Source organism: Aspergillus pseudoviridinutans, assembly GCF_018340605.1.
Source record: "Aspergillus pseudoviridinutans IFM 55266 DNA, scaffold_3, whole genome shotgun sequence".
Taxonomy (NCBI): domain Eukaryota; kingdom Fungi; phylum Ascomycota; class Eurotiomycetes; order Eurotiales; family Aspergillaceae; genus Aspergillus; species Aspergillus pseudoviridinutans.
Genome location: NW_025091283.1, coordinates 1,838,551 through 1,863,493, shown reverse-complemented (window position 1 = coordinate 1,863,493; position 24,943 = coordinate 1,838,551). Strand labels below are relative to the sequence as shown.

Genomic DNA, 24,943 nt, shown 5'->3' with positions numbered 1-24,943 from the left:
ACTCCCTTTACTACCTTGTACTTAACATTAAACCATTGAAATCCAGCAGAAATGGCTACTTTCCAGGATCGTGCTCAGCACACCATAGCCCAGCTTGACAAGGAGGTAAGTACATGGTTATTGTGCGTCAGCTTTGTTAGTGTGTTTGGCGATGGTAGACCCAACACGCCTTTCGACTACGTCTACTTCCACATCCTTTGTCCAGTACTCGCCTTTTCTTTTCTTCAGGGATCTCCATGTTTAGACACAAAGTCGAAAATGCAAAGATATAAGGAACAGCAACTAACCCTTGATTTGTTTGTGGGGTGATATTATAGCTCTCCAAGTACCCTGTCCTCAACAACCTGGAGCGCCAGACCTCTGTTCCTAAGGTCTATGTCATCCTCGGCCTGGTCGGAATTTACACCTTTCTGGTCTTCTTCAACATCGCTGGCGAGTTCCTCGTCAACTTTGCCGGTTTCCTGATTCCTGGCTACTACTCTCTCAATGCCCTGTTCACCTCTAGCAAGGCAGATGATACTCAGGTGAGTTCATGCGCTACCTAGCCCCTGTAATTAATAGACTGAACGATTGTGGCTGACTGTCTACTGATCGCTGCAGTGGTTGACGGTATGTGCTTGTGATCGTGAACGCCATTCGCACCTTGAGGGCGGAGACGATCTTTCCCCCCGCTGCTAAGGAACAGCCTAGGCTGTTTCATAGCACGTGATGCACCATCAATTGGAGACTGACTTGACCGTGTAAATTATAGTACTGGGTTGTTTACGCCTTCCTGGCTGTTATTGAGAGTGCCATCAACGCTGCCTACTGGTTCCGTAAGTTTATGCAATCTGGTGCTCTCTCCAATCGTGGAGCTTTTGCTAATTCGTGAACAAGCCTTCTACTACATCTTCAAGTTCGTCCTCATTCTGTGGATGTCTCTCCCCCAGACCAAGTATGCTTGCCCCGGTGGACGCGATGACATGGAAAACATTCTAACTCGTCATCTACAGCGGTGCTCAAGTTGTCTTCCACTCTTTCCTCCAGCCTGTGCTGGGCCGCTTCTTCGCTAGCGGATCTACCTCAGCCAACCTCCGTGCTCAGGCCGATGCCGCCTCCAAGTCGCAGTAAATGCATTGCTAAGAATCGGTATTAGCATATAGAGTCTCTCGCGGCTTGTGAAGGACAAGCCGCGAAAGAAAACATCGATTCTTGCCTTGTCAGGCCAATGGCCTGCGCGGCGCATTTCGAAAGTCGAGTGTCGGAGTGAGCGGAGAAGCAGTGGGTTAAGGTATTGGGGTCGACTTGGGAGAGCGGGGCGGTGACATTCTACTTCTTGTTTTGCACTTGCCATGATCGGAGGAGTAGAATGGTGGAGGTTGCTTTTGTTGAAAAAGGACAGGACATGGCTATACTTATCCTTGGATGAAATTATATCTAACGCGATCATGCCTCTTTGGGTAATTGAGCAGTATCTTTGGCCATTCCTCATACCGGTCCTTTGTTTTCATGCATGCATTCGTAAGGTCCAATGATGCCATGATGGTTTTCACAAAAATGAGCTTAATGTCGCGATGACGTAGGTGATGTACATTTATATCCGAACGAGCGGCCGCAAAAGAAAAAATATCACCCAACCGACTCCGCAACTCCAGGCGCGGCGCGACGATCTATTGGGAGAGTCGATCTTGATCCACGCAGGTGCCGTAGACCAGCGGATACCCGCATGGAGATCTGGCGATAAGGAAGCCAAGTCGATGCAGTACCTCAATACAAGCCGAACCGGTTCTGCCAGCCGTCCGAGCGGGGATTCAGTACGATTCGATAGGGGAAGGGATTAGAGTCGCTGGTGGTGATCGGCGGAATGTGATCTTTATCCCGGTTGACGACCGCGAGGATCTTCAGCGCGGCCTTTTGGAGCATGTTCTCCATCGCCTTGCGGACTTTGGCGCGTTCTGGACGGGGATAATCAGCCTATACGTTCTCTTCCTGTAGCAAGGACATTGGTTTTAGAAGTAGATACCTGATTCCGTCCGGGGCGTGGCGATCGTCACATCTAGATTCCACACCTCCCAGCATACTTCTTCTTCTCCCTTGCCCGCTAATCCGCTGAACCACGCCCCCGAGCGTTTGCGCTTCTTCTCGTAGAACTCGACCGCGATGCGACCGCGTACGCCGCCGCCGCCTTCATGGGTGCTGGTAGCGGAGGTGTGTTGGCGGACCAGGGCGCTGATGCGGGATTCGATCAGGGTTTCGAGCTCGACATCGTCGATGGCGGGGAGGGTGAAGTCAAGAACGTCGAAGGTTGTCGGCCGAATTGATGGGAAGTAACGGTGGAAGAAGATGAGGTTGAGGACGCCTGGTGGACGGAGTGATGTCAGCTGAGGGCTGGGCAGGAGTGTTTTCACGACAATTGGCGACAACACGACTGCTGTCAATAGAGGATAGAGAATATATATGATAATATGGCAAGCCGATATCAATGATTTACAGACCTTTTAATACATCCCTCACGGTGGTTGTGTCTGCGAAGATCTCCAGGAAGTACTCTGGAGGGGTCCTGCGGGGCTCCATCGTCGCAGGGGGTCGTACGGTATCAAGGAGAGATATGTCTTAGCACTACCGACACTGCCTTGCTTCTTTGCTGCGAAAGGGAGCAAGCAATAAGCATAAAAATATGAATGAGCCAGGTATGACAGCAAACTGTTAAAGCCTGTACCACGGAGACCAGTCCCGATTCAATGACCTGGATGTGGGGGAAAGCAGGGCTGGTGGACGGCGGTACGAGAGGGGGAAAGACTAAGGTAGATAGATAGGTAGTTATTTGCAGTTGAGACTTTTCAGGAACACGATAAGCTCAGGTCGAATGACTTTGAGAGGAAAATAAGCATGATGTGGTCCATGAGAGCAGAGTGTCTGTAGACGACTAAGAAGGGATGGAGAAGGATCAGAGGGAGAGTGACATCTATACCCAAGGTACAGTCCAGTCCGTACAGAGAACGCAGGTTATCTACGGAGCAGTAGAGGGAGATCTCCGCCGATACAATGCGGCAACGGACTACTGAAGAATCAGGTTCTGAGATTGTCTATGGATAGCTGTAGATGCAGACATTATCCGATTAACTGATGGAGTAATGTAGCAAGGTATATGAATCTTAATGCAATTATGACCTAGATGAGGATCGTCGGCGACTCATCCAATCTTAACCTGGTCCTCATCCGGGCGCTGTTCACGGTGTTGGCCGTTACTGTTATCTCTCACTCTAACCGAGGCCTGCTCTTCTCTTAGTCTTGGTTTCCCCAACCAACAGCTCCTGTGTCTCGGTTGCTCCAACTTACAACTATTGAGACATCGTTTTGATGAACTTTTCTGCTTCCTTGCAATCTCATGATATGTAATGCATTATTTTGAATGATTTGACTTTCACTGCTCTTCCATCATCTTGCTCTATCATGATTGGAGCTACTAGGCGCTGGTTCCGACGCAATCGCAAAGGTCTCGCGATCGGGGCCGGCGTTATTGGAGCTGGCTATCTCGCGGGACAATATGTGCTGTCGAAAATAACAGAGGCCCGGGAGCGGATGAGCAGCGATCGAATCGCCCGGGAAAAGTATGTTACCTTTGAGTTCCTCTCGGTCTTTTGGCGAAATGAGATGGACAAAAAATCCATCCGCTCGTGTGCTCGGCTTTGGTGACTGACGTGATGGTGACTGACTGATTCTGTTTAGTTTACGGCGACGTTTTGAACAGAATCAGACGGACTGTACCTATACTGTTCTGGCCCTCTTGCCGACCGCGGCGGAAGGTATCCTCGAAGCCCTTCCTGTGGAGGAGTTGACGAAAGAATTGCAGAAGAAGCGGGCGGAGAGATTGGCTCGGCTCCAGGCTGGTGAGGGGACTGTGTCGGACCTGAGCTCGGTGTCACCCAGTGCGGCCGATGATGATCGAAGGAGCCTCTCAAGCTTCCAGAGCGATGGGTTTGTCCGCACAAGTCAATCAGGAGAACCAGCCATCGATGGCGAAGGGCCGGCACGGGTAAAGCGGAACAAGACTCAACTCTGGAACGAGGTCAAGATCACTTGTACGTCGCCTTTTCTCCTATAAGACTCGCTAAGACGGGCTAGCTGATGTTGAAACTGCAGCTGTCACCAGATCGTTTACTCTCATCTACACCTTGTCCTTACTAACCATTTTCACCCGAATCCAACTCAACCTTCTTGGTCGCCGAAATTATCTATCCAGTGTGATCTCCCTGGCTACTCCTCCAGCAAATGCCTCCACGATCAAACTTGAGGATCATGATGACGATGACCTGACTCAGACCCTGGGGAATGATTTCGAGACAAACCGACGATATCTTGCATTCAGCTGGTGGTTGCTCCATCGTGGCTGGAAGGACCTGATGAACGAGGTTCAGGCTGCCGTCACGGATGCGTTTGGCTCTTTGAACCCCCGGGAAGATATTTCTGTGGGGAGGCTGTCGGAATTGACTCTGGACATCCGCAAGAAGGTGGAAGGCAACACTCCAGAGGATAGAAGGTACGTCCGGCCACAGTTTCATCATAAGATAAGGTTGCTGTGCTGACTTGCCAGGTATAGAAGCCGAAGATGGCTGTCCTATCTGCTCCCCCCACGTGAAGAGGAGGAACATTTGTTGGAGGAGTCGGGAGTTGCGGGGGTGACTGAACCCTCGACATCTCAGTCAGCCTCGACTCTGCGACACCTCCTCGATGAGACGGCCGATCTGATTGAATCGCCAACCTTTGGTCGCGTCCTGCAAGCCCTCAACGATGAATGCTTTGACTTACTGATGCAAAATTGCATCAAGGAAGCATTCCAGTCGTCGCCACAAGCGTCCGAAAGCGTACCACAATCATTCACCTCGGTTGCCACTGTTGTCCCACAGGTGAAGACAGTGGATCTCAAGACGAAGCTCGCAAATGTACTGGCTGTTATGGCACGGCAGGCGCACGTTATTGGCAACGGCACAAATCCGCCCAACATCTATCTTACCGCCATGGATCAGAATGTCCGGAATCTGGAAGCTTTCGCAGCCGTCATCTACAGCTCGAACTTTGACTTCCAGCCGCCAGGCGCGGAGCAGAAAGCAGAACAATTCGCTGCCGAAAGAGATCGCCCTGATACACCTTCCACGGCTCCGGTGATGGTGGACAAGGATGACATCCAAGATTTGAACCAAGCTGGCTCAAGCGCAGTAGCTGGGGACAACTTGGCTTTCGAGAAGGCATGGGGCAAGGCAGTGGAGGAGGGGTCGAGCGAGTGAGCTGTTTCAATTGTAATGGACGGCTTGGCTTCCCGAGTGCCCATTTATCCCTCCCTTAGTCTTCTCGATGGTTCCTTCTCAGCTTATATGTCTCGCATAGCGTCAATCCTGGAGATTTCAAGCTGTGCTGATTGTATGATTACCGACTGATATCAATCCAGAATACCTGGCGAAGGTTTTCAGCTGCTTGGCGTCTTCTAATACCTGCGTAGATTGTGCATGTCCACTAGAGTGGCCATCGACCATTCAGTTTTCCGTTGTCAATGGACCTAGCATTGCAAGTTGACAGAATTACTCCTTTGCGCGGAGCTATCACCGCAATACCATCAATGTCCGCCAACCCGATATTATGCGGAGTGGAATGCTATTCAAGGTGATCAGTTTGGTCAATGATCCAAGCTATAATATCAGGAAGGGGTTCAATGCAATCTCATCTACTAGATCCTCCTAGGACCCAAATTATAGATTTTTAGTCATGGTTCATGGAGTTATATCCATGAGAATACTGGATAAACAGTATTCCCCATTCTACAAGAGCCAACCTCTACTGCGGATAGGAGTGCGGAGATGCTCCAAAGTCCAAAGAAAAAGAAAGCTTGGCCCCGGGAAATCTGCGGGGAATCGCTCGGCACTGAGGATTGGAGATTCGTCAACTGGGCATGCTCGTGATGCTACTACTGAGTAGTACTAGTACATAGTCTTCTGTTGACTTGTCTGTCAATTGAATTATTACGTGTGGCCTTCGCAAATAATAAGCGCTATCTCCGCATCGGCGGTCGCATCCACCCATCGCCTCTCCTGGGCTGCTTGCTGGTGACTCCTTGGCGTTGGAGTACAGTAACCTCGGCCATGGCCGATCCCCAAAAGACGGATCGCATAGGTTGTTCAGCCCCTCGAAGATCCCTTTATTTGTAGACTAGGATCGGACAATAGTTAGTAGATATGATCTGACAAATAGAAAGGTCTGAGTCACTGCTAATTGTCCCTGACTCGCCACGGCTGCCCACAAGGTCACACCGTGCCGCCGTGCATGCTTAGTGAGAAATAGACACGCATTTCTCTCCTGCGCAGCATCTGTTTCTTGCTTCTTTTCGTCTTGTGTCGTGTCAGCTTTCTGTGTCAGCCTTTGCCAAGGGGTACGGGAATAATTGCACCCTGAAATAATTAATCATGGCTTCAAAAAGTGCGTCTCGTCGACAATATTTCTCTCCTTTTTTGAGACATCACTCCCTAGAGAAATAGACTGCTAACCCCTCATTGCATACATAGGCGTTTCCGAAACAGATAATGGCAAAGCTGAGGGCGAGGTCTATACCGTGTCCGCAGACCTCCCGCCGCTCACCACCACTACAGAGCGCAAGTTGATGGCCAAGATTGACTGGCATATCGTGCCGTGCCTGTGTGTCATGTACTTGCTCGCATTTCTGGACCGGTATGCAATCCTCAAAACCCTTACTCCGTGTATGAACTGACATCTGTAATGCGCCGTCACAGAGTCAACATCAGCAATGCCGCAATTCTCGGGCTGCAGAAAGATCTAAATATCGAAAATACCAAGTACAACACTGCTTTGACCATCTTCTTCGTACCGTACGTCCTGTTCGAGATTCCCTCCAACATATTGCTGAAGAAGCTGAAGCCCCATGTATGGTGTATGTACTTCGTCTTGTTCCGCGATAGGAACAGTCTGCTGACATACCGCAGTATCATTATGCATGTTCTTCTTTGGGTTTGTGACGATCTGTCAAGGATTGGTTTCGAGCTGGGGTGGCTTGATGACCACTCGCTGGTTCCTTGGTATGTAGCCCATCGCAGAATATAGATATACGTGCCGGTTGAATGAGACCTAACGTACATGAGATAGGCATGTTTGAGACGGGAATGTTCCCTGGGTGTAAGTCTGTTTCCTCAGAGAACGATTGGCCTAGTAAATAACCAATCGCGACGTGGCAGGCTTCTATCTGCTGGGAATGTGGTATAAGCGCAGCGAGGCTCAGAAAAGATTCAGCTTCTTCTTTAGCTCCACCACCCTAGCAGGCGCATTCGGTGGTCTTCTCGCCAGTGGTCTTGGAGAAATGGCCGGGATTCGAGGCTACAATGGCTGGCGATGGGTCTTCATCATCGAAGGCGTCCTCACCTGTGTTGTTTCGCTTGTCTGGTTCTTCGTGCTTCCAGACTTCCCGGAAGACGTCAAGTGGTTGAATGACGAAGAGCGAGAGTTCATTCGTGCGAAGCTTGCAAAGGACGTCGGCGCCGCTGGCAGAGATGTCAAGCTAACCGTGCGTGATGTGCTGGCTGTCTTTAAGGACTGTGAGGGGTGCACCAGACTTCTGGTCTTGCGTTTTGCTAAATATGTTCTTAGATAAGATTTTCATTGGCGGCTTGATGTATTTCGGCCAGATTGTCACGGCATACGGTGAGCTGGACTCGACATGGCTCTTGGATGAGTTCCGTTCTTAACAGCGTGCAGGATATGCGTATTTCGCCCCGACTATTATCAAAACTTATGGCTACTCCGGTATGTGTCGAGAGATTTCTGCGAGTATTAGCTCTGCTGACTGTCTGCTACCAGCGATCAAAACCCAACTCTACTCAGTGGCCCCATGGGCAGCGGCGTTCGCCTTCTCCATGCTGATTGCCACCCTTTCTGATAAATTCAGACACCGCTACATTTTTGCTATGATTCCCATGTTGATTGCCATGGGCGGCTTTGGGATCCTGTTGAATGTTCACGGCGTGGCTCACCGGCATGTCCAGTATGGGGCACTCTTCATGGTGACCGGTGGTTGTTACAGCTCAATGGCCGTCGTTGTATGTTGGTACGCCATGAACCTGAGTGGACACCGTCGCCGGGGCGTGGGAACAGCATGGCAGATCGGATTCGGTAACAGTAAGTTGCAGTTTCTGCAATGCCGTCGACAGTAAGAGAGGGTGATCGCTGACAAGCATAACCAGTTGGCGGTATCATTGCTACCTATTCCTTCCTGGCGAAGGACGCGCCCCTGTACCGGAATGGGTATATCATCAGTCTTTCCTTCCTCTGCTTCTCCGCAGCATGCTGTACCGCCTATCTTGCAGCGGTCTGGTACGACAACCGGAAGCGTGATCGCGCGATGGCCAACGGTGCTACCGTTGAGCTTACTACGGAGGAGCAAGAACAGCTGGGTGATCTTGCACCCAATTACCGCTATACCTATTGATATATTCGGAAGGTATTTGAAGGTAGGGTTAGGGCTTCCTATCAACGCTTGCATGGAGCCACGAACGTTTTGAATATCTCGTTGGATAGACAAATATTTACGTCATGACATGAACTATACTCTTATGATTGATGTCAGTTCGCCACTACACATCCGCAACGGTTTCAGTAAGTGTAGATATACTGAGAGATAGACACAGCAAAACGTAATAGATATGTCTTTAACATCTTATCGAGTACTACCTAGACTAAATGTTGGCGAGGTCCTGCACTCAATGGTAACTAAGTAAACAGCTCCGGCTGACGTAATATGAGCTCGGTAGTGAAAGAGAGCCATCTCAGTGCATACTTGACGAGCCAATCAGAGGGGCCGTACCACTAGCGAGCCCTTAGTGGCATACTCTGCTGAGTCAGCCACAGCGCACACAAAGAGCTGCTCCGCCGCAGCTCTCCATCCTTCTTGCAACCATCTTCTCATCCTCGCAGCAGTGTGAGTATTGAACCCCCCCTCACCTTCAAGACTTTCATCTTCAGGCAATTGACTGACCAGCTTCAGTCTCGAACCATCTACGAAGATGAGAGCCAAGTGGAGAAAGAAGCGCGTTCGTCGCCTTAAGCGTAAGAGAAGAAAGATGAGAGCCAGATCGTGAGTTTCCCTCTTCATCACCATCACCAATCGAAGTGATGGGAAATCAATTGGGTCTGGTGCTAATCCTCTCTATAGGAAATAAACGTCTCGCCCACTCCATCTCGGTTCTTCATGTCGATGCTCAAGTTGAACGCCGAACATGATATTCCGACGACGTTACGATGATGATTCCTTGTTATGATCGTTCCGTGGTCCAGCCGCTCCAATGAGTACCTGTCTGGTCCGATTTCCCAGGAAAAGTTGTTTACGATTGAATTCCCTCAATTCAAGCGTGTTCGAATTCGGAGTCCGCCGTCCAACAGCCTGCTTCCATCCTCCTCGGGCTTACTTCAACGTTTTCGATAATCTTTTCTCTTGATCAGACAGTGTGGGATACGCATATTCGTGTCCTTATTTCTCGGAGAGGCGACTGTGTTCGGTGGAGGTTGGAGAGGTCGGTGGGAAAGTTTTGAAGAAAAAGTGATTCTTCATTTTTATTCATCCCTGTACTGTCTTTGTTCACCGAACCTTTTTGGGTTTCGTATGAGGGCCGGTCAATTGCTCGCTTCTTACTTCGGGTCTTGTTCTCTAGTGAGACCTTGAGCCATGGAGAGGTGTCCCTCGAGAGTTTACTAAAAATGAAATGGCAAAAATTACGATGACAACAAAGCTTCCCTTCAGTATCGTAGATCCTAATTGAGAGCTTTGAAATGCGCAGAACAGTAGTTATCGCGGTAATAATAATGAAGAATAACGGGCATGTACCAATTCACCATGCTCTGGTTTGTGTGTCCAATAACGAGCATCTCCGCCTTTGAGTGCGGAGAACCAAATTTTGGACCCGGCAATTTTTTTCCTTCGAAAGAACATTTCAGTCCCAACGTCGCTAAGCTACAACACCACGCCATTCAGCAATACCTTTCTTCATTCTCTTTTCTCCTTCCTAAAGGAACAATATGCCATCAGATAAAGTCGAAAAAAAGCGCAAGCGCGACTCTGATCGCCATGAACGTCCCAGCAAGAAGCCCGCACTCGAGCTCCAGGACCTACCACCTCTGTCGGCCAGTGTAGTAGATGAGCATAGCGAGCTGGCTCCTGTGATAAGTACGAATGATATACATTTGCTGTACCCTGCACAAATCGATTGACAGGTTGCACAGTCACCACCCCCGGCGTCAACGCCCCCCGCAACCTGCGTTTTACGCCGTACCTCAAAGCCCGCGCAAATTCTTCGTCATCGGCAAATCGCAACAAGGGGATTGTTTCGTCGGAGCTCCTGCTGCAATCCTCCGAGCACCCCAAGCTGGACTTTGTGGGCCGCGAGGCGGAGGAGGACGCTGACTCCCAGCTTAAGCACTACGTTGCCGTGGTCGACCCGGAAAAGAAGACCTGGCAGCTTGTCGAGGTGCGCAAGTTGACGGCGCGAGGAGCCGTGAGGAGGATGAAGCCCCTGACGGAGGAGGATGAGGAGAGCAGCGAAGAGGAGGAAGCGGTATGCTCTCTGCTTTTGCGTACAGCTGCTTGACTCATTGGCAGATGCTGACTGCGATAGAAAACCATGCGCACGCAACGCACCGAACTCACCAACACCTTCGGCACGAAACAATCACGCAAGGCGGCACAGTCAATGGCCGAGAACGCACAGCTGTCCAACGCGCCCGCAGGTGCCGCCAACGCCGCCGAGTCAGCCATCCTCTCGTCCATGCCCGCCGACGCCGCGGCCGACATCGCCTCCAAGGCAGCCGCCGTTCAGGCGCAGGTGCAAGCCAACAAGCCCATCCCGCAGGCCAACCTGGACGCGACGCACCCGGCTGACGTCTACCCGATCGACGTGCTCGTTCCCAACGGGCTGGCCACCCTCCGCCAGCTCCCCGGCGTCAAGGAGTGGGCCGACACCGTCTCCGCCGGCCTCCCCGTGGCCACGACCTCGCGCTACGTCTCCCGCCGCGTCGAGGCGGTCGTCAAGTCCGGCAACACCACCCACCTCCAGCTCCTCCGCTTCATCCTTCTCCTGCTCGAGTTTTCCCGCTCCCTCCGCTCCGGCCGAGACCCCAAATCGTCCGCCGGACCAGGCAGCAAGCGCCTCCCGCCCCGCGAGGAACTGCGCCGCATCCTCTCTTCGGCCTCGGGCAACCCCGCCTCTACCGGCAAGCAGCAGCAGCAGACTACAAGCCAATCCGACGCCGGCACCCTCCCGGACCCCGTCATCGACGCCATCCGCCGCAAGTTCGCCCCGCAGGGCTCCCACCTCACCAAGAACGACCTCACCTTCCTGCACACCACCATCTGCGCCCTGTCGCTGCACATCCCTCCGCAGCCCTCCAAGGACGGCGGCGCCAGCTCCCTGGGCGGCAACTCGCCCAACGAGCTGGCCACCGACCCCGCCGACCTGCGCGACGACCTGAGGCTCGAGAGCGCCACCATCCTGCAGTACTTCCGCGAACTGGGCTGCCGCGTCGATAAGCCACGCGAGAGCGAGTTCGCGAAATGGAATATCAAGGGCGGCAAGGCCGAGGCGGCCGCGAGACGGATTGCCCGTCTCAAGGTTCCTGTGGAGTTTCCCAAGGTGAGCCGCGGTGGAAGGAGATGATTGTCTGTCCTTGCGTCCTTGCGGTCTCTTTTCCTTTCAGATGTGAAAAATGATAAACTAGAAAAGTTGGGGTTGGGATGTCCGTCTCCCGCAATACTGCGCTTGTCTCATGGTGTCATGGCGTTGGGGTTCCATTGTAGTTAACTAGATGATAGCGCGATCGTTGGACTATAAATGTCACTTATGTCTTATAGAGACCTACAATGTCTTGATCTACGAACTAAGCCATCTACGACGGGTTTATAGTTGTGAGAAATGCAAGAGGTAGAGACTGGCTCTTGAATTGATCTATCGAACCCAAAGTGCGGTAAGGACAGACCGGTCCGGATGGATATGTGAATGTTCCTCGTACAAAGGAATTGTGAATACATACAAGTGCATGTATCTGAGGACAAGGTCACATTGTCAATGAGCAGGAATATCAAGGGACCTGCACCCAAACCTTCAACGACGTAGATTTTGCAGGTGCAAGGGGAGGTGAATTATATATGCAAGATACACTACCCAATAAGGCAGCGTCCCATCTATGCAGCCACGCCAACGGGGATGGAGGCAGCGGGAGCCGCAACAGGGTGTGTGGGAGTGGCGGTCTGCATGGGAGGCGCCTGCTGGAACTCACGCTCGACCGCCTGCTCCAGAGACTCGTACTCGACCAGGCCGAGCTGTGCGTCCTCCCAGATGGGCTGGTTCTGTTCCTCGGCGCCTTCGACGCCGACACCGACAAATCCACCCTGGGCTGCCCAATCACTAGTGCGCTTGATGCCCAGATCGTTCCACACCGCCTGGACGGCCTGCACCAGGTGGTCGCGGTGCTCCTTGACGTGTCCCGGAGTGGGAGTGATACGCAGGCGCTCCTCACCGCGAGGCACGGTCGGGTAGTTGATCGCCTGGACGTAGATTCCGTGCTCCTCCAGCAGCTTATCCGAGGCCTTCTTGGCAAGCTCGGCATCGCCAACCAGAAGAGGTACGATGTGAGAGGGGTTCGGAATCACTGGGATATCCAGTTCCTTCAGTGCCTTCTTCACAGCCCGAGTGTGCAACTGCTGCAGCACACGATCGCCCTTGTGACGCGCCTGGTACTGGATGGCCGTGTTGGCTCCGGCCATCGTCGCCGGAGGCAGCGAGGTCGTGAAGATAAAACCGGGAGCAAGGGAGCGGATGGTATCCACCATAGCCGCAGAGCCGGCAATGTAGCCTCCGACGCACCCATACGCCTTGCCCAGAGTACCGGTGATGATGTCCACACGGTCCATCACCGTTCCCTTGGTGGAGCGAGGGTTGGGGGTGTCCTGAGAGGCATAGATCTCGTAGTCAAGATGTTCTGCAACACCAGCCCCGTGGGGACCGTACATACCCACAGCATGGACCTCGTCCAAAAAGGTAATGGCGCCGTACTTATCGGCGAGGTCACAGATAGCCTCGATTGGGGCGATGGACCCGCACATACTGTAAACGGATTCGAACGCGATGATCTTGGGAACATGCAATGGCAGAGACGCCAGCTTATTCTCAAGGTCGACCAGGTCGTTGTGCTTGAAGACCATCTTCTTGGCGCCGGAGTGACGAATACCCTGAATCATCGATGCATGGTTCAAGCTGTCCGACAGGATGACACAGTCGGGCATCTTGCTTCCTAGGGTCGCGAGGGTGGCATCGTTGGCAACAAAGCACGAGCTGAACACCAGCGCCGCTTCCTTGCCATGCAGTTTGGCGAGCGTGTCCTCCAGAGCCACGGCATGCTTGTTGTGTCCCGAGATATTGCGAGTACCACCGGCGCCGGCTCCGTAGTTATCCAGAGTCTCGTGCATGGTGGCCAGCACTTGTGGGTTGCGACCCATTCCGAGATAGTCATTCGAGCACCACACGGTCACCCGCTCTTCCACCGAAGCGGTGTGAGCACGGGGAAATTCCTTGGCGAGACGATTGATGTTGTTGAAGTAGCGGTAGGACTTGTCCTTGTGTTTCTTCTCCAGTTCACCCTGGTAGAAAGCATTATAGTTGAATGGAGCGGAAACGGGAGCCTCAGGACGGGGACCAGAAACCGTCGCGGGAGAAGTGGTCCGTGGGGTCTTGCCCTTGCCGTTGCCAAAGGTGGGTTCGACTGTTCGCAATCAATTAGCTATGTATATTCAATCTATCACGCCGAKAAAGTACGCACGTCTGCCGGTGTTCTTGTAAAGATCAGGGCTCAGGTTGGCGCCATTGCCTCCAGTACCGTGCAGCGCTCTTCTGGTCTGAGTGGGACGGAAATGCTTGCTGCTCATACCCGGCACACCAGCGGCAGAGGAGGTGAACCTCTTGGCGCCGGCCATGCGGGCGCTTTGGACAGCCAGGGCCTTGCTCATCACAGGGCAACGACGAGCGATGACCTGGAGGTTCGACATGGTACCTCCTCCGGGACTGATGCTGGGACGGGTAGCCGTGGCAAGAGTACGCAGAGTGGTGGGAGAGGTGCGCTTGAGGAACGGACACATCGCCCGAGACTGCTGGAGGAGAGACTCCATGGTGACGGCAGCGAGTGAGCAGAGACTCAATCGAGGCAGGAATTGGTTTCGTGGTGTTGAGACGGAAGGTAGATAGCAAGACGAAAGTCGAATTGGGAGGGGAAGAAGGCCGAAAAGAAATAGGAAAGGGACAAATAGACCGAAATCTTGTGGTTTTCACAGACACTACTTTTCCAGACGCCGATGCAGGAGATTGGATCCAGTCGCCGCCGAGTATAAGCAGAACACCTGTCGCAGAAACCGAGAAAAAGAAGTGGACGATGACTAAAAGCCAATGTGTGACTCGACCGTTGCCTCAGTTGGCCTCAGTCACCGACGGGGGACTGCGGGAGGGGGAGGCCATACCGCTAAGCCTGTTTGGGCAATAGTGGCTGCAAATACGCGGCATGTGATTGGCTGGTAATGAAAATTGAAGACTCTACGGAATTACCGTAGCCGTATGATCCGATACTGGGGAAAGGTGGGCAATGTGGTAAAATAAGGTAAAGTACGGTAAACGGAACACCCGCGGCATAGCCTCGGAATCCTCCGCGGTGGCCGAGGTGAGGTCTCCTCACGCATTTTCTTTCCGTCTTCGGAGTGTGCAATTTGACAAACATACGACATAATGATGCTGACCTTGACCATTTTTTCATGAACTCATACATTACGATTTTTGTAGTCGCCCCAGGAATGGACACAAACAAAGAAGAATCCTTCACTTCAGCTGAAGCCCTCACCAGCATCCATCGTGGCAAATCATGTGCCAAGGAAGAGAACACCACAAGAAGCTCCCATTTTCCCCAATCTGGATCAGGGTCCCAAGTCATAACCGGATCGCCAATCAGGACAAAATAATGAATGGACAAAATAAGAACAATGAAGGAAATCCAGCCGCATACAGCCGCGTGCTCGTCTATCGCCTCGTCAATCCCAATCAGCTTAATCTCTCTTTGCTTTTCATCTCACATCATCCCCTCCAGCCGTCTTTCACAAAAAAAGTGTCACGTAGATTAGAGAAAGAAAAGTTGGCATGTTAATACAAGGCAGAAACAACAAGGTGCCGTGAACAATAAGCACAAATCCATCAAAATCACAGTAGTCCCTCAAAAAACGCCGTAGCCCCATTCAGTCATGCGGGTAGGTATCTAGTAATGTCTGGGATCGGTCATAGTCGATGTGCATATCAACTTTCCAGTCCACCGTCACCATCAATCAATCGCAAGCGCTCCGTGGTCGTCTTAGCTCGCTTCGACGATCCCTTGCCGCTGCCACGTCCTCGTCCTCGCTTGGGCACAGGTGTCGACGAGGGTGTGCCAATGTTGTCCGCAGTTGATACAGGCGTTGCCGCACCTGAAGGCTTCGCGCTGATATCGTCAAAGTTTCCTTCCCCTGTAGTAGAAAAGAAAAAGTAAGCACCGTCTCATCAATGGACATGGATTGGGAGTCGCGCCATACCTTCGTGATACATATCGTCAAGCGTAAGATCCTTCTTTTTCTTTTGGGCCGCCTTCTTGCCTCCTTTGCCAGCGCCAAACACCTCACCGCGGTCTAGAGCTTCCTTCTCCTTCTGCTCGATCAGTTCGGCCTGCTCATCATCCGCCAGCCACATGGCGATATCCTTGGTCCGACTCTCGCGGTTGCGAGTGTTGAAGTCAACTCCGCCGGCCGCACCGCCCGAAATGACAACGCGCTGCACCTCTTCTTTCTGCAGGGCTCGCTTGCGGATTCGCTCTTCGATCGTGCCGCGAGTGATGAGCCTGTAGACGGTCACCTGTCTGGTCTGGCCGAGACGATGCGCTCGATCCATAGCCTGCGAGTCAATGGTCGGGTTCCAATCCGAATCGTAGAAAATGACAGTGTCAGCGGCAGTCAGGTTGATACCCAGACCACCGGCACGGGTAGACAAGAGGAACACAAAAATCTCAGGCCGCTGTTGGAAATCGGCCACGGTGTCACGACGGTCCTCGAGTTTGGTGCTTCCGTCCAAGCGGCAGTACTTGTAGTTGCGGTAGGTGAGATACTCTTCCATCAGGTCAATCATGCGCGTCATCTGGAAGTACAGCAGCACACGGTGACCGCCCGCCTTGAGTTCGCGTAGAAGTTCGTCCAGTTTGGCCAGCTTGCCCGAATCGGTGACAAAACGCCGCATGGATGGAACTTCGATGTGCGTGTACCGTCCCTTGGTGGACATCGGCTTCGGCAGCATGGGTGGAAGCGAGAACGGGGCGGGGTCCAACCTCTTCTCGAGGATCTGCTCCTCCATCTGTCTAGAAGGCGTGCTAAAGAGGGCATGACGAACGGAGACGTTGAAGAAGGTATCCTGGATTTCCCTAAGGGCCACTTGACCAGAGCAGGAGATGGTGATCGGAGGCGCCGATGCGGCAGGGCTCGCGCAGGGCTCAATCACGTCTAGGCCTTCCCGTTCGAACGTAGCCTCAGAAACATTCATTAAATCCCGCATGTAGCCCTCCACGGTAACGTCGCGGACAGCCTGCTGATCGTTCCGCTGGACAATATTGAAGAGGGAATGAGGAAGCACAGACTTTGCTGTTTGCTCGTCCCCATTGTCATTGTAGATGACATTCAGGCGAGACAGTCTGTTGCTCTGGCCACGACGGCGCACCGCCCGCTCGAAGACGCCGAGATGGGACTGCTCGTACGCTTCATTGATGGAGGTGTCGGCGAACCGCAGGAATGAAAAGCCGCCATCCTCGTCGATGCCGCGCTTGATATTCTCCGGGGTAAAGATGTTCATCAAGTGCTGCAGGTATTTGCCTCGGAAACCAGCCTGTTCATTGCCCGGTCCGGCCATGTCAACACGACCGCTGGGGCTGCATAAAAGGCGCGGTAGGCTGTACTCGATCAGGTTACGCGTCGAGTAGCGGACATCCACATTCTGTCCCTCGCGGACGAACGAGGCGGTTTCTGCAAAATGTCCGACCGAGAACGGTGACTTTGTCTCTGCCCGCTCGAACAGGTCGGGATGGTTGCAGACTTTCCGGAACTGCATGACCAAGTTCATCAGGGTCGTGCTGTCGGCTTCATCGCCAACAGCGGCCTTCTCGATGAGGTCCATGATGCTGACGCGGTTCCGCAGGTTGGCGTAGTAGGCCCGCTGTCTATACGTCAGGTCGCAGAACACATCCTTCTCAACCTTGTCTCCAAGTTCTTGCTGGACGTGTTTCTTCACGCGACGAAGCATGAATGGTTTCAGAATCATGTGCAACCGCCGGAGCTGGTCCTCATTAAGTTTGGTATTACTTTGAGCATGAGACTCAATGTCCTTGGAGAACCACTCGCTGAATTCATCGTGAGAGTCAAACAAGGTCGGCATAATGAAATGCAAAAGGGCCCACAATTCCTGCATGTTATTCTGAATCGGGGTACCCGTGAGCAGAAGACGGTTTCGGCAGTGAAATCCGAGCAGGTTCTTCCACCGCGAACTTTGAGACGACTTAATGGCCTGGGCTTCGTCGAGAATCATGTATTGCCACTTGACTTTCTGGAAGTACTGCGAATCTAGGACGACAAGCTGATAGGACGTCACAAGGACATGGAACTCTGACTCTTTGGTGTAAGTGATGTGCTTGCGGTCCCAGAACTTCCGGAGGACCTTGCGATCTTTCGCCGAACCCCAGTAAGGCAGCACCTTGATATCAGGAACAAACCTGGTGATCTCCTGCTGCCAGTTATGCAGTGTCGATGCTGGCGCAATGACCAGGAACGGTCCCCAGATGTTGTGAACCTCGGCCAAGTATGCCATGACCGATATAGACTGGATGGTCTTACCCAGTCCCATCTCATCCGCTAAAATACCGTTGATACCTTGCTCGTACAAATTGACAAGCCAGTTCAGACCCTTCAGCTGGTATTCCTTGAGCTTGGCGGTAAGCATCTTAGGCTGTGAGATTTCGATATCGCCAAAACTCGTGGGGTTCTGGAAGTTCAGTTCGCCCTCGTCGAGAGCAGCCATTGGATTCTCTTCAGCATTGAAGGCACGTGCTCGCTCTTGCGCTTCTTTGACGGCGTTCTGGGCATTAGCCATGGCTGCCTGCCGCAGAGCCGTCTCATCTTCCGCGTCGAAATCCAGGTCCTCAAAATTGGTGACTTTGGTGCTCACGTCGGCGACGCTAGGCGGCAGATCAATGGTGTGGTCCTGGGCCTTGCCACTCTGGATGGTCTCATCTGAGCCGTCGACAGCGGTATCCCCAGAAGTATCTGCTCCGGCACCTTTGATCTTTCGGCCAATGAAGTGGGAATACAGTTCAGTCTGGGAGATCAAGAAATTCAGCTTGCGCTTCTGACGATTGGCTTCACGCTCTGCTTCTGCCTTCTTGGCGGACTCGATCTCCTGCTTCTCGGCGAGACGACGCAGATCACGCTCCTCGCGCTCGTTGCGCTTCCAGAAGGACATCATTTCACGCATCGTCCGCTTGGCACGGGCTTGCGTGTCTTTCATGCTCTTGTTCGTACGCTCTTGCCATTTGCGAGACTGCTTACTGGCAAGCTGAGCTGTCTTCCGCAAGTTTTCCTGACGCGTGCTGAGAGAAAGGGTCTTGATGCGGTAGACTTTGGGGATGTCTTTCCGGGCAATATCCCGCCAGATCTGCTCATATATCTGATTGTAACCCTTCGACTCGAATGTGGACACGGGCGCAGGCGTGGGTTCCTTGGAACGTGCACCCTTGGCCTCCTTCTTGAGGGTCTCCTTTCTCGGGTCTTCCTTGGGAGCGATAGGCAAGGAGTCGTCATTCTCCATGGCAGCATAAGCAGCTTCGGCTGCATCCTTCTCGGCCTGCTTCTGCTCCTTGGATTTCTTCGGCCGTGAGGTTCCCGAGCGTCCAGACTTGCGCCTCGACGGGGAGCTGCGACCGATGTGAAATGAGCTGGTCGTGCCTCCTTCCAGATTAGGAGCAAGCGGCGTGACCTCCCCTATTTCCTCCGGCGAGGTGACACCTTCGAGAGCTCGCTTGGTCGATTTGATCTTTCTCTGGGCCCTTTCAGCTTCGCGAAGGAATTTGGCCTTCTCGGCGGCATCGTTGGCCTTGTTTGCCTTGCGCTCTGCCTCAAGCTTCTTCTGCATTTCCAAACGCACCGTATTCTCACGCCGCCGCTTCCGCTGCATGTCCTTCTTGCGTTCCTTTTCATCCTGAATCTCCTTCGCCTGAACTTCAGCAATGACCGACGCTTCGTTTGCGACCCGGAATCGATCCACTCCCGCGTTTGCCTGCTTCTCAAAAGTTTTACCGAGCTTGACAAGGAAATCGTGCCGGCGACGCTGTCTTTGTATTAGTACACTAATATTTCAGATGTGGAAAGATGTGAATTAGAGGCCTACCTTGCGCCTGACGCCCTCGGCTTTCTCCGCATCCAAAGCCCTTTTCTTGCTCTTCACGATATAGCGTTCATACTCCGCCTCGAAGCCAGGCGACTCAACATCGCTCTTGTCGGCATTGTCAATCTCCGCGATGATCTTGTTGATGGTTTCAGCATCACGTTCAGTTAATGTCTTGCGGCTGGAGACTCGAGAGGCTTTTGTCGTTTCCAAAGTACCGTTAGCAGATGCGACAGGAAGCGCTTCGGCGGACTTGGGTTCTTGTTCCACATTCCGACGACGTTTTTCGGCGCTCGGCTTTTTCTCAAGTCGGGGCAAGGCTGTGGCGGAGATGGGTTCCGGCTCCTTAACTTTAAGTTGGGAGGCAGGTGGAAGAACGTGCGCCGCTGGAGGGGGGGTGAGTCTTCTCGTTGCTGGCACTGGGGCAAGGGTCGGTGGTGCGGGTGTTATTGTGGTTGCCGGGGCGGGCAGGGCTTCTGGAAGGGAGGACTGCTTCTTAGGGGAGCTCTCTTCGGTTGGACCCGAAAGAATACTGGCAAATGACATGGGGTCGGCAGCGCGAGCATGTTTCTAATAAAGAATTGAGATAAAGACTCAGTAAATGTGCTCATCTCACATTTGGTTAAGGTAATGGTGGAAGTGAAGACATACCGTTTCCCTAGGGGGAGAAGCCGGCCGGGGCTCTCTCATGATTGATGATGAGTATCCAGGAGCGCCATTTCCTCCGATGGAATAGAGTGGTTCTGTCTCTTTCTTTGGAGGCGATTGTGATAGGCTTTCCAGGCGAGCGGATGGATGGGCGTGAGACGGAGTGGAGTGGTTATAGGGAGATGCGCCGTTGTTGGACATCACTGATGCTGAATATGGCCTTGGTAATGGAAACTGCGGCGTCCCTGCCGATGAATGTGCCTGATACTGCGACGAAGGCTCCGCATGATGCCCTGGCGGAGGAGCACCACCATTTAGTGGAGGTAGTGTAGCTGGTAAGGGAGAAGGCGCATGTGAGTAATGGGGACTCCGAGACAGTGACGGCTGTGGAGCGAAAGCCGGAGGTGTCTGAGGAGGGTGCTGCTGGTATTGATCATTGTTGGTATAGTATGAACGGTTCTTATTCGGAGGAGAATAGACGGGAAAACGAGGTTGCTGCGTCGGAGACTGGGGATTGTAAGGCGGAGCCCCCGTCATGATGGCCGCGTGTGCCGGAGAACGCGGCGGCGAATATTCGAATACAACAGGGGCAGTGATAAGGCAGCTGAAGCTCGAAAAGGCGTCTTTGTCAAGTGGACATTGAACAGGGCCGGTCGTCCAAGCGAGAGAGGGTAGAGAGGAAAGGTATCTTTCCAAAAGGGACGGGCAATCACGCGTTTCGCACCTGTCGCGGCGATTTCAGACTGCTTGAAGAATTAGCTCCGAGGCAGGGTTTGGTATAAGAAGAGATGAATTCCAAAGGTTGAATTAAGGAAATGGATCGTCAGTTCATACGAGATAGGTTGTGAAGTCGGAAGACGGGTTGGAAGGGAGAGAAGGGGAGAGACAAATGAGAGTAGAGGAGGTTGCCTTACCGTTTTGACACAAACCTCTGGGGATAATTGGATGAAGGCGAGGTCTTGGTCTTTGTGGATGTTGGACCAAACCAACAAACTCCCGTCAGCGCCAGAGTGGCTCAGGTTCGGATGCGATGGAAAACAAGCACCCGTCTGTGGTTCTCCCGAATCGGGAATTGACACTGTGGTGCGGCTGACGAAGCTTGTGGAAAAGGGAATAGGGAAACAAGTGGGATGGTGAAGTTGGAGATGTAGTTGATGAGATGAAGATAGAATAGATGATGGAAACGGAGATGGAGATGGAGATGAAGAAAAGAAAGGGTCGAAAGTGGAAGGAAGGAATAGTGAATGATGATGATGATGATAATGATGCTGCTGTTGGATCTTCGAACTGGTTGTTCCAGCCTTTTCCCCCCTTTGCCCAAGTTTTTCTGTCTGCCCTCTCTTCACTTTTACTTGTTCCTCTTCTTCCTCTTTCGTCGCTTTTTTGGGCCTGTCCGCGATCCATACACGTACAGCCTGGCGGTACGTGTATTGGGATTACGTACGCCACTGATCCTAGGTACCTGGCCGATCGATTGGGTCTTCACTCGCCAAGAATTGCAAGCATCAACCTGTAGGTTTCACTTCGATGAAGCAGTCGGCAAATTGACAGCGTTGGAAAAGAGAAATGATCCGAAAGTCCTCTATGACAGGAAGCATGGAGGTCTGCTTCCTGCCCTTTCGCGATATTCACTACTCCAGATCAAGGTATTCAATGCCAAGCCTATGCGTCCGAACCGGTAATTACAATCTCAAAACACCAAGGCCAGACTCATAAATTACACGGCGATTGAATTCAACTGATTCTCTTCTAATAATGACACTCATAGCATTATTATTCTCTGATAGAATTTAAATACTCCGCACTGTCTGCAAAACCTTTCTATAGACGTGATGTGTCTCTGTTGCAAGGATCGCCTGATACCACGCGCAGGGGTCACCATATGGAGGAGCACCAAAATTGCCAGTTATACCAAGCGTAAGGAAGGCACAGCTGATGATGGTGAAGGATGACCGTTGTCACCTGAAACCGCAGAGATCTTGCTGAGTACGATTTCCCAGGGACTGTTGGACAAGGTCTAGAGAACCCAGCAATGGCTTGACACCACGCACTATGCTGCGCTGAAGGTCGATGATCAATGAATGGCATTCGTCTTTCTCTTCGATGGAATTTCTGCGTCCGGTGCCCCGATCGGTGAGGACCAATGACCATATCCAAGTAGACGCGGTTGTTGCGCAGCCACCCGTCTATGCATCGGAGCCGGGGGAAACACAGGGAATAAGACACCTAGGAGGTGCATGGCCCTGACGCTTCTGTATGCGCGAATTATACAGACTGTTGAAGCCTGCCCTATTCGCTCCCTTGCGGAGTACTTTTGTTGTACATCGGCCTGGTGATCATCTCATAGACGTAGTATTCTCCTGGACCTCAACATCCTTGTACCAAAGGATACGTCTGATTGATTCTATGATTTCGTAATATCAGCGTTCGGAAGCTACTGAGCTCGTATCGTCTCTTAATGGCATAGGACTAATCATTCCGTAGTCATGCCTGAGGGAAAAACCTTCAATCTTCGAACAACACTACGGAGAATTGCATCGCCAACTGACCATGAATTAGGCCATTGAATCCTTCTTCACCATGAGTTAATATATCATATTGTAGGATCAATTCGCTTCCTCCTTGCTCAGTCTCGCGGTGATCTTATGACTTACCCGACACGCCAGTTCCAAGACTCCTGCATGTCTGTAGAGCCCAGCTTTGAGTTCTGATTTAATTTCTGATTCTGCCAAGGTACATGGTACCTGGACTCTTGCATTGACCCTGACAGCTGCAACATCGTACTTGCAGCAATCTGGAGAAACAACGAACTCTTAATATGATGAGATCGTGCAAGCCTGGTTGGTGACGTCGTCTTCGGGCCCGACAGTCATCCACCGGCCCCGAGGATAGGTTAGATATGGCCAGATCCACGAAGACTGCAAGCTGGAAATTGGTGGATTGACCTTCAGAACCAGAGATGTGTGTTTTCAGATGAAGATCTCTGACGTCTCTGCTTCCCGTTACGTTCCGAACAGTCGGACAGCATGGGGAATAAGCAGTTCACCCTGCATCTCAGTGGGCCCATTCGCCTGTCGCCTCATCTTCCTTGCTCATCCTGCTTCTGTATAGTCCCTGCTGCCATTTATGAAATACTCGGCCATTCATAGATGAATCCAGAGACGTCACAGTCTGAATCGGACCTAACCATGGACCACCTGATTCCTTACTTTCGCCTCCCTCGAGCCAATATGAGAATCTCTCCATGAAAGTTATAAGAACCACGGGAAACCTCTCATGCTTACTCGACGATTTTGGTTTTTGTTGCTATTCCAAAATCATTCTTACCTTGCTTGACTGGCCAATTGCTTCTTCTTTCACAGCTGCATCTCGAGAACGCCGGTCAGCATGACCATACCAGACAAACAATGGGCCCAGGTGGTCGAAAAGAAGGGCAGCCCACCGGTCTACAAGGAGATCCCCGTGCCCAAACCCGGCCCCGATGAGATCCTTGTCAAGATCCGTTATTCGGGTGTCTGTCACACAGACCTGCATGCCATGAAGGGCGACTGGCCCCTCCCACTGAAATTGCCTCTTGTGGGAGGCCACGAGGGTGCCGGGGTTGTTGTGGCCAAAGGCGAGCTGGTGACTAGCTTCGAGATTGGCGATCACGCAGGTATCAAGTGGTTGAACGGATCCTGCATGGAATGTGAATTCTGCAAGCAGTCTGAAGACCCTCTCTGTCCCGACGCGACCATGTCTGGCTACACTGTCGACGGCACCTTCCAGCAGTACTGTGTCGCCCAGGCCACTCATGCCTCGAACATCCCGAAGGATGCTCCCCTCGATGCGGTCGCTCCCATCCTCTGTGCCGGTCTCACGGTCTACAAGGGCCTGAAGGAATCTGGCGCACGCCCCGGGCAGACAGTTGCGATCGCGGGCGCAGGTGGAGGCCTAGGCTCTCTCGCGCAGCAATACGCCAAAGCGATGGGATTGCGAGTCGTAGCGATCGACGGCGGCGATGAGAAGCGAGAAATGTGCGAGAAACTCGGCGCAGAGGTAAGAGACGGCCTGCATTTTCTGTGCATATCCTACTAAACGTCTCCCGGAACAGGCCTACGTTGACTTCACCAAATCCAAGAACGTCGTCGAGGACGTCAAAGCCGCCACCCCGGGGGCACTCGGCGCCCACGCTGTTCTCCTACTCGCCGCCTCGGAGAAGCCATTCCAGCAAGCTACGGATTACGTCCGCTCGCGCGGTACCATCGTCGCGATCGGCATGCCCGCAGGCGCATACCTGAAAGCCCCCGTGTTCAACACTGTGGTCAAGATGATCACGATCAAGGGCAGCTACGTGGGAAACCGCCAGGACGGCGTCGAGGCGATCGATTTCTTCGCCCGGGGGCTCATCCATGCGCCGTTCAGGAAAGCGCCGTTGAAGGATCTTCCGCGCATATTTGAGCTAATGGGTTAGTCCTTCTCCTATCCCGTTCGAGATCCGTCACTGACAGCCCTGTAATAGATCAAGGCAAGATTGCCGGTCGATACGTTCTTGAAATACCGCAGTAAAGGGCGAAGATCTGCAGCGCAGCAGCGATTGACGTATTGAGATGCCGAGATGTTGGGACAATGCGTACAGAAATACATACTACATCCTATTTATTATACAGGGGAAGTCACAGCTTATTAATTACTTAACGAAGCGACGTGTATCTAGCACTTATTAATCGATTTGACACTCAACCTGCATATCCAGCCTGCAAAGCGGCAGTATATGTAATCCAGTTCGAACAGGAAACTGGTAATTGCAAGAA

General features: G+C 52.4%; 8 protein-coding genes across 8 annotated transcripts; 5 read left to right on the top strand and 3 right to left on the bottom strand.

Moving 5' to 3' along the window:
• Window positions 1-51: 51 nt before the first annotated feature.
• Window positions 52-1,110, top strand: yop1 (putative membrane biogenesis protein (Yop1); the record flags this gene model as incomplete). Its single annotated transcript, XM_043300329.1, has 5 exons — window positions 52-105; window positions 318-524; window positions 752-815; window positions 877-934; window positions 993-1,110. 5 exons carry the CDS (start codon window positions 52-54, stop codon window positions 1,108-1,110), a joined length of 501 nt encoding a protein of 166 aa, XP_043156264.1.
• A 636-nt stretch (window positions 1,111-1,746) lies between these two features.
• On the bottom strand, window positions 1,747-2,553 carry Asppvi_004375 (autophagy-related protein 101; the record flags this gene model as incomplete). The annotated part of the gene is made up of 3 exons (XM_043300328.1): window positions 1,747-1,934; window positions 2,003-2,338; window positions 2,475-2,553. The coding sequence occupies 3 exons, from the start codon at window positions 2,551-2,553 to the stop codon at window positions 1,747-1,749; spliced, it is 603 nt and encodes a 200-aa protein (XP_043156263.1).
• An 879-nt stretch (window positions 2,554-3,432) lies between these two features.
• On the top strand, window positions 3,433-5,264 carry Asppvi_004374 (peroxisomal biogenesis factor 3; the record flags this gene model as incomplete). Its single annotated transcript, XM_043300327.1, has 4 exons — window positions 3,433-3,590; window positions 3,709-4,061; window positions 4,123-4,519; window positions 4,580-5,264. The coding sequence occupies 4 exons, from the start codon at window positions 3,433-3,435 to the stop codon at window positions 5,262-5,264; spliced, it is 1,593 nt and encodes a 530-aa protein (XP_043156262.1).
• Window positions 5,265-6,434: 1,170 nt separating this feature from the next.
• Window positions 6,435-8,464, top strand: Asppvi_004373 (putative MFS transporter; the record flags this gene model as incomplete). Its single annotated transcript, XM_043300326.1, has 10 exons — window positions 6,435-6,447; window positions 6,534-6,696; window positions 6,759-6,916; window positions 6,969-7,061; window positions 7,129-7,158; window positions 7,218-7,574; window positions 7,627-7,680; window positions 7,735-7,782; window positions 7,837-8,154; window positions 8,220-8,464. 10 exons carry the CDS (start codon window positions 6,435-6,437, stop codon window positions 8,462-8,464), a joined length of 1,479 nt encoding a protein of 492 aa, XP_043156261.1.
• Window positions 8,465-10,047: 1,583 nt separating this feature from the next.
• On the top strand, window positions 10,048-11,681 carry Asppvi_004372 (DNA-directed RNA polymerase I subunit RPA49; the record flags this gene model as incomplete). The annotated part of the gene is made up of 3 exons (XM_043300325.1): window positions 10,048-10,195; window positions 10,243-10,583; window positions 10,644-11,681. The coding sequence occupies 3 exons, from the start codon at window positions 10,048-10,050 to the stop codon at window positions 11,679-11,681; spliced, it is 1,527 nt and encodes a 508-aa protein (XP_043156260.1).
• Window positions 11,682-12,205: 524 nt separating this feature from the next.
• On the bottom strand, window positions 12,206-14,185 carry hemA (5-aminolevulinic acid synthase HemA; the record flags this gene model as incomplete). The annotated part of the gene is made up of 2 exons (XM_043300324.1): window positions 12,206-13,782; window positions 13,840-14,185. 2 exons carry the CDS (start codon window positions 14,183-14,185, stop codon window positions 12,206-12,208), a joined length of 1,923 nt encoding a protein of 640 aa, XP_043156259.1.
• A 1,165-nt stretch (window positions 14,186-15,350) lies between these two features.
• ino80 (chromatin-remodeling ATPase INO80) lies at window positions 15,351-20,687 on the bottom strand (the record flags this gene model as incomplete). Its single annotated transcript, XM_043300323.1, has 4 exons — window positions 15,351-15,556; window positions 15,623-19,445; window positions 19,506-20,072; window positions 20,154-20,687. The coding sequence occupies 4 exons, from the start codon at window positions 20,685-20,687 to the stop codon at window positions 15,351-15,353; spliced, it is 5,130 nt and encodes a 1,709-aa protein (XP_043156258.1).
• A 2,850-nt stretch (window positions 20,688-23,537) lies between these two features.
• Asppvi_004369 (zinc-dependent alcohol dehydrogenase) lies at window positions 23,538-24,698 on the top strand (the record flags this gene model as incomplete). Its single annotated transcript, XM_043300322.1, has 3 exons — window positions 23,538-24,188; window positions 24,244-24,598; window positions 24,652-24,698. 3 exons carry the CDS (start codon window positions 23,538-23,540, stop codon window positions 24,696-24,698), a joined length of 1,053 nt encoding a protein of 350 aa, XP_043156257.1.
• Between the last annotated feature and the right edge of the window lie 245 nt (window positions 24,699-24,943).